This window comes from Clupea harengus, chromosome 22 (genome assembly GCF_900700415.2).
Source record: "Clupea harengus chromosome 22, Ch_v2.0.2, whole genome shotgun sequence".
Lineage (NCBI taxonomy): Eukaryota > Metazoa > Chordata > Actinopteri > Clupeiformes > Clupeidae > Clupea > Clupea harengus.
In genome coordinates this window covers 5,307,264-5,315,439 of record NC_045173.1, presented here as the reverse complement: position 1 = coordinate 5,315,439, position 8,176 = coordinate 5,307,264, and the positions used below count along the sequence as shown (strand labels likewise).

Below are 8,176 nucleotides of genomic sequence, written 5' to 3'. Positions count from 1 at the left end.
CTAACTATCCACTAGTTCACCATAACTGAATAAACAGGACTTAACTGTGTGCTACTTGGATAACCTTGAGTGGACCATTAAAGGTAAGATTAGTAATAACTACTAACTACTTTGGCACATTTTCGCTGCTTCTGAATTTCCTTTTGGCTTTTTAAAAAAAAAAAAAATGTATGTCTATCAATATCGCTAATTTTTAAGATGATGTCAGAGGAGGGCAATAAGAATACTTATTACACGGGGTGCTGTTCGCCCTGTCGGGGCTTATTTTCCCGATAATGACCGGCGTTCTATACATTATCCCTTACTTATCAGACCGGCAGACCAGCGAGGAGGTCAATACCCGGCTGGCATGACTACCCATTAGCCAATCAGAATGCTCGTACTGTCGTTGCCATATAATAAGTAAGGTTATTATCATTACGTTTTGCTGTGTTTGGTTGGTCACTGGCAAAGTGTGTATAGCAAGGTATAGCTACGTTTGTTGAACACATGCAGCAATAGGGTTATGCTATTGATAGGCTCATAGGCTAACATCATGAAATTAGAGTTTCAGCGCAGGACTTGATGTCCCCAACACTTTTTTGCATAAACGTCAGTAATGCTGACTGTCATGACATATTGGAATGCATCCACCTCTGGTAGGAGGTCATGCATAGTGGGACTCTCTAGTCATACATACCCACATATGTATGACTAGCTAGTCATCTACTGTCATGTGTCTTGTAAGCCACTGAGGAAAGTGGGATGATGGCAGTTTTCAGAAATCTTCAGAGAGTTTCATTCATATTCCAAGTGTGTGTGTGTGTGTGTGTGTGTGTGTGTGTGTGTGTGTGTGTGGTGTGTGTGTGTGTTGTGTGGGTGTGTGTGTGTGTAGACAATAGACCAAAGAATGAGAAAAACATTTCAAATGGGCATTTAAATTCTGAAGAAGCCCAAGCTGTTGAAACTATTGTAATTGCTGAGCAGTCACACACAAACAGTTACGAAAACCAAATAAATTCCAGGTTCATACATGGTTTACATTAGAATGTCATGTGTCATCATCAGTGATGTGAAGCGCCTCTGACGATAGTGCCTGTCTGAGTATTTCATCAACTACATATTTGTGGTCTGGATCAGGGCCATAACTAGAGATGAGTGTTCTGTGGTCTGTGTTCTTTCCTTCTTCGGTTCCTTAGTTTGTCTCCCTTGTGTTGTCACATGTTTGTTCCTTTGTATAGTCCTTGTGCTTCCTTGTTCCCGCCATGTGCTTTCCTATGTTGTTTGTTTGTTTATTTATGCCACGTGCCCTCTTGTTGTTGACCGTGTCTCAACCCCTCACCTGTTCCCAATCATCCGGTTTATTTGTCTTATTGGTTTCTCCTGTGTCCTGTTAATTCCCCTTGTTTAGTCCACCTGTGTCTCATTGTCTGCCCCGCCTTGATTGTTCTCACCTGTCCCTCGTTATCTGTTGTGTGTGTGTATATAGTCCATGTATTGTTTTTTCTCGTTGCGTTCTCGTCATTATATGTTACGTGGTATGTTCTGTATATTCCCAGTGTTCCCAGTGTTCCCAGTGTTCCCAGTGTGTAGCTATTAGCACTTTCTCTTTGTTATTTAATTTACTCGTGTTTCTGACCTTGGACTGTACATGGACTATTCTCCTGCCTATGGCCCATTTGGATTATGTTTGCTTGCTTTTGGATTGCCTGCCTGTGAACCGTATCCTGCTAGTAAACCTTTTGTCATACATTCACTACTGAGTTCTGAGTCGTGCATTTGAGTTCTGTACATCACCACCAATTCGTAACAATTAGATCAGTTTAATGTGCTGGTTGCTATGCAATTTTAAATGAATGTGCACAGTCCCGCATTGGACTCAAACCTGCATCTTTGGACATCAGAGGTGGATGTGATTATAATTACATTACAACCCCTGGATTAGATATCTGTCGCTAGAACGAATCTCAGGGAATTATGTTTTCTCACTGCAGTGCTGAGCTCTGTATCCAGAAAGCACAATATATACACTTATCATAACAGAGGCAGACAACGCAATAGACCAGTGACAGGTAGGATCATGTACAGCCCCATCTATGTCCCCAGCACTTTTCAAACCAAAGAAAGGCCCCTGGGCACACTCAGGGTTAACTGCAGGGGGGCTGACATGTTTGTGTTACGGCACTGGTCTAGTCGTAGGCTCTTGTTTTACAGCGAAATAATTTACTTTGATTGAATCAAAACTAGTTGACCCATGTGCAAACATGTGCAAACATTATTTAAAGAAATGCTGCAGTGTTTACATGTCTCCAGCCACCAAATGTTTATAGAACTGATAAATGAAAGGTATGAAAATGCATACAAAGGATAAAAAAAATACATGTCAAGAAAAATGTCCGTACACATATCACAAGCGTATATATTACTAATGTCTTGACTAATGGACAACTAAGGCTGCAATATAATGATTCTTAGCTGACTTGAAGGTGATGTCAGTCTAGACTTTCCCGCAATTTACGATTGAGAAACTCCTACTTGACTCTCTTCCAAGGCCCAGCCTATAAAAGGAAGTTTCTGTCAGCTCAGAGACACATTCAAAGCTCAAGGCAACAGAGGAGGGAAGAAGAAGTGCTGCTCGCCTCTACCAGCATAAAAGATTACAACTGCAACAACTGCAACTGTTAAACCTTGACGGTGTATTTTAGCCTGAGAAACAGCCTCCTAAAAGCCTTTGAAAAAATGTCTCAAATCTCAGTGGTGGTTTTTGTGGTCTTCCTTGCCATCATTACCATGTCAGAGGGTGAGTTTATAATTAACTTGGATAACATACTTCACAGCATTCATCTCACCTGGTAGCTCAGTGTGTTTGCCTTTGTGTTTTTGTGACTTTGACCTGTTCTTTCTCTGCAGGCATGAGTTTGAGAGGCCTTGGAGTGGAGCCTCGCTGTCGCTGCATCGAGGCGGAGCGCCAACGGATCGGAAGACTGATTGAGAGTGTGGAGCTCTTTCCTCCCACTCCTCACTGTGAGGACACAGAGATCATGTGAGTTACGCCTTTTTGGCATCCAGTGCCTTAGCCCATGTCCACTCTTTTTACCTCTCATGCCAATAGCTCCGAGCAGCTTGAAGGTAACAGAACCAGAGTAATGGAGGCATATCCCAGTCCTGTAGAGAAGAGCTACAATGTTTTTGTCTCAGATTGGTTGGTGTCATCTCTGACTGTCTCACCTGTCTTCTACCACCTGCAGTGCAACCCTTAAACGCACCGGTCAGGAGATCTGTCTGGACACCACCGCCCCTTGGGTTAAGAAGGTCATTGAAAAGATCCTTTCCAAGTAAGTCAAAAGCTGGATGTTGGACGTTTGATAGCGGATTGTATTGAGGATTACTTTGTATTTACTTGACTGATACAATTGCTTGTTTGAATTGTAGTAGTTCAGTCAGACTGTATTTAAACATGTACTACAGAAATATGACTGAACATTTTTGATGTTACACGTCTGGCTGATAAGGCATTGCTTTGAATAGTTTGTATTAATTAGGTAATTAATCAACTACACACATGCAAACCAAAATCTTTTAACCTTTACAGCAGAAAACCATGAAACAATGAACAGTATTTTGCTGAAGAAGACTTTTCCAGTCCTGGTTCCTGAATCATGTTGCATTTCCACGTCCAGCAACCAAAACCACTAGAGCACCACACGTGGAGTCAGCATGCAGCTATTACAAGTGTTTGGATGCAGACCACAACAAGATACCAGATTTTCAAATCTTAATATTTAAATGTATTTATGAAGGTTAATTGCTATTCATATTTAAGTATTTATGTTCCTATGGACTTATGTCACTTTTATTGTTTGTCTGTATGGGTAAAAACCAAGTTGTCCTGTGTTCTAGCAGGCTTTAGATTGCACTTTTGTATTTTATTGCAAATTAAATGTATTAAGAATATTTGGTCATACTGGGAATATTGACTTTCTAATCTACCACATTTAAAGGATTGAAATAAACTCCCAACAATGGTGGAATACAGTGCTCCTTTACAGTTATTTTTAAATAGAAATTAGAGGCATAAAACTGATGTGATTAAGTATTCACTCACATTTTTTTTAATTGAATTATTCAAGTTACTCAAGTAATGTTTATGTTGCGCTGTGGCTATTTCTGACTCTGCCCGTCACTAATTGCGAAGGGGAGTAGCCATTCTCCGTCCTGTCCAGGATTAAAAATGAAAACGCATGCCTAAAAGGAGCCATCGTATGCCTTTTTACCACAAGTCTGTAATGTAAGAACTGTAATACCCCAAATGCTTTGCGGGTAATTGGATATAGTAACAAGAAAGCGAGGGAAATAGATATCATTGTGGCTGGAGTTTGAGTAAAACAGTCTTCTCAGTTCTAGCTTGTGTGTCCGTAACTCTTTGTACATACACCAAGAACTTATTCCCGAAGAGATCAAGGTTTACACTGGTGGCAGCGGCATTCTTCATGTTTCGAGTTTTGTCTGAAGGTTTTTTTTTTTCTCCAGCACTACGAAGCTGACTACTGCTAGCTTAGTTGCTACGCTAGGATTAGCTGCTACGGCGCACCTTTATGTTTGTTAGTGCTGCTAAGTGAGTTTAGTCTACATTTTAATAATGACAGTGGAGGAACGACGAGCCCCAGGTCGATCCGACAGCCGTGGGAGTGAGAATGAAGCCGCCGCCGCCACACAGGTCCCTCAGAAGGCTTGGGATGTCCCTTTGCCCCGGCCATTTCGGAATGATGGCACTGAGTCTTTCCAGTTGTGGGCCAGACGTTAAGAGGTAATTCAGGAGGCGCGCTACAGAGACACTGGTGTGAATCTGGATGCAGTAATGGCGACAGAGTTGCCCAGTAGATTACCGCCTGAACGTTTCATTGTCTGGGATAATTTGCCCTCTGCAACACGATGTTGGTTTGCAGCAAAAAAGAAACAGTTGCGAAATGCTTTTGGCAGAACAGACATAATTGCCTCCTTCCAGGCTTTTCCTAACTCGCGTAGCAGGAAGCCCAATGAGGCCATGGAGGTGTATGCTGCTGATGTATGTATACTAGTGAAAGAGGCTGGGCTGGATCAACGTTTTTTGGCTGGGCTGGATCAAGAACTTCAGATTAAGTGTCATGAGAGAGGAGTAAAAACATTCAAAGAGGCTTTTGATATTGCCACTCCAATGGAGCGTGCCCGGCAGACTACTTAACTTATGCCACCAACTGCTCCTCCTACAAACAGCTGCGGTGCCACAACCCTGTCAGTCAACACAATCTCAGACAGTACTGCACCTCTTCATAAAGTGGTTCAAGATTTCACCGACACAGTCAGACACTTAAGCAAAGACAAAACTGACCTAAAACTAACACTAAATGCCCAAACCCTGAAATCACGTCACAATGCATACTCGCCAGTCATCAGAGGTCCCCTTCCCCACGTGGCAGAGACCAAGGATACAATATACAATAAAGCTGTTAAAGAGAATGACAACTGCAACACTTTCACTGTCTACGTCAGGGGAATAGTAAAAGGCTCTGACATGCATATTATGTTGGACACTGTTTCAAGCATTTTATTTATTAGTGAGAATATAAGAATGGCACTTCCATCTTTGAACAGAAGGCCTCTCAAAAAGGACTTTGTCTTATCCAAATCTGTAACAGGGCAAAATGTGCACTACGACTATAGTCAGACTATTATACTTGGCTGGGACTTTTTGCAACAACATTTTGCTGTGGTAGATTTAGGCAGAGGTTTGTGTCACCCGCAGTTTGTCAGGTATCAGCCACCCCACCAATGTCTCCGCCGTCTTTGCCGTTTGACGTGTGGCAGTCTTACAGATTCTCAGTTTTTTTTAACTTAAGTCTCTGTTACTTTCATACACTGTTGTGTTCAGCAAGACTCCAAATGACTTTGGAAGAACTAAATTAGTCAAACACAAAATCAATACAACTTCAGACTCACCGATCAGAAAGCATGCCTTCCGCACCTCTCCGCACATGCGGTCTGTGATCCAGTCACAAGTGGAAGACATGCTGGCACAAGACATAATTGAAGTGGGTCATAGCCCATGGGCTGAGCCAGTGGTTATGGTGAGGAAAAAAGATGGAAATTGGCGTTTCTGTATTGATTACAGGGCACTAAATTCAGTCACTGTCAAAGACGAGCACCCTTTGCCCAGAGTCGATGACACCCTAGATGCACTGCTGTGTTCAGCACCATGGACTTGTCATCAGGCTATTGGCAGGTCCAGCTCGACGAACAAGACCAAGAAAAAACGGCGTTCACTACTGGCCGCTCTCTCTATCACTTCAAAGTCATTGGACTGGTCACCCCCAACATTTCAACATTTTATGCAGCCTTAAACTACAGGGACTGTTTTGGAAAACATGCTTAGTGTACCTTGACGATATAATTGTGTACAGTAAGACCTTCTCTGCTCATCTGCTGCATTTGAAGGAGGTGTTTGAACATTTCAGAGCTGCAAACCTTAAATTGCTAAGATTTTACAGCTTCTAAATGCCCTTACTCAGAAAGGAAAAACGTTTTCATTGACTGAACAAACAGCATTTGACTCTTCGCCATGCCCTCACACCTCCCCTCTCCCTCCTAACTCCCCCCCGGCACTGACGGTCTGTGAAGAAGATGTGTGTCAGCTCTTTCAGAAACAGAAGATCAGGAAGGCCCAGACGGTGTGTCACTCTCCTGTCTGAAAGTCTGTGCTGACCAGCTGGCCCCCATCTTCACGCGGATCTTCAACAGATCTCTGGAGCTGTGTGAAGTCCCCTCGTGCTTCAAGCGCTCCACCATCATCCCGGTTCCCAAGAAACCCTCCATCACTGGACTAAATGACTACAGGCCCGTCGCCCTGACGTCTGTGGTCATGAAGTCCTTCGAGAGACTGGTGTTGTCCCACCTGAAGGTCATCACTGGCCCCCTGCTGGACCCTCTGCAGTTTGCCTACCGGGCTAATAGGTCAGTGGAAGATGCAGTAAACATGGGACTGCACTACATCCTGCAACACCTCGACTCCCCAGGGACGTATGCAAGGATGCTGTTTGTGGACTTCAGCTCGGCGTTCAACACCATCATGCCAGAAGTCCTCCTCACCAAACTCACCCAGCTCACTGTGCCCGCCACCACCTGTCAGTGGATTACGAACTTCCTGACAGATAGGAAGCAGCAGGTGAGGCTGGGTGAAATTACATCCAGCACCCGGACAGTCAGCACTGGTGCCCCCCAGGGATGTGTGCTCTCCCCACTGCTCTTTTCTCTGTACACAAATGACTGCACCTCAGGAGACCCGTCTGTTCAGCTCCTGAAATTTGCAGACGACACAACAATCATCGGCCTCATCCGAGATGGAGATGAGTCTGCATACAGGAGGGAAGTTGAACATCTGGCCCTGTGGTGCAGTCGCTACAACCTGGAGTTGAACTCGCTCAAAACTGTGGAGATGATAGTGGACTTCAGGAGGAGCCCCCCATCACTGCCCCCCCTCACCATACTGAACAGCACTGTGTCTGCTGTGGAATCCTTCAGGTTTCTGGGTTCCACAATCTCCCAGAACCTGAAGTGGGAGCCAAACATCAATACAGTCCTCAAAAAGGCCCAGCAGAGGATGTACTTCCTGTGCCAGACGGCCCTGTGTGTTCCTGTTGTCTCGTTACCAGTTCGTGGCAAGTTTCCTCCGTGTTGTTAGCGTCCCAGCGATTTTTCCATTTTGGATTACTCTTTACCCCTGTCTCTGCGTCTGCTCTTCAGTCCTGTTCAAAAACAGTCCGTTACACCCCACAGTTAACCCTGAGTTGGTTTGAAAAGTGCTGGGGACATAGATGGGATTGTACATGATCCTACCTGTCACTGGTCTATTGCGTTGTTTTCCTGCCATTCATTTTAAATCGCATAGGGACCAACACATTGAAAATCACCTGTGCATATTTTGATAATTTAATCTCATTTCTATATAATCAAATCTAATCTAATCTCGAATTACGGCCCTGAGCCAGACCACAAATATCTAGCTGATGAAATACACAGACACTATCGTCAGAGGAGCTTCACATCACTGACGATGACACAGGACATGCTTAATGACATTCTAATGTAAATCATGAACAAGTCTGAACCTGTACTTTCTTTGATTTTCACAACTGTTTGTGTGTGACAGGCAAGGCCTGTTTGG

At 43.8% G+C, this 8,176-nt stretch overlaps 1 protein-coding gene across 1 annotated transcript; it reads left to right on the top strand.

The window, feature by feature from the left end:
• The first annotated feature begins 2,565 nt into the window (after positions 1–2,565).
• Positions 2,566–3,933, top strand: LOC105903926 (permeability factor 2-like). Its single transcript, XM_031560150.2, has 4 exons — positions 2,566–2,779; positions 2,890–3,022; positions 3,228–3,314; positions 3,572–3,933. Exons 1-4 carry the CDS (start codon positions 2,719–2,721, stop codon positions 3,582–3,584), a joined length of 294 nt encoding a protein of 97 aa, XP_031416010.1. The 5' UTR covers positions 2,566–2,718; the 3' UTR covers positions 3,585–3,933.
• The last annotated feature ends 4,243 nt before the right edge of the window (positions 3,934–8,176 follow it).

What these genes read in the sequence shown, in the direction of transcription:
- LOC105903926 (XM_031560150.2), top strand. Translation starts at nt 2,719, where the DNA reads ATGTCTCAAATCTCAGTGGTGGTTTTTGTGGTCTTCCTTGCCATCATT. An exon ending in CATCATTACCATGTCAGAGG is followed by an intron (nt 2,780 to 2,889) that starts GTGAGTTTATAA and finishes CTTTCTCTGCAG; the next exon opens with GCATGAGTTTGAGAGGCCTT. An exon ending in TGTGAGGACACAGAGATCAT is followed by an intron (nt 3,023 to 3,227) that starts GTGAGTTACGCC and finishes TACCACCTGCAG; the next exon opens with TGCAACCCTTAAACGCACCG.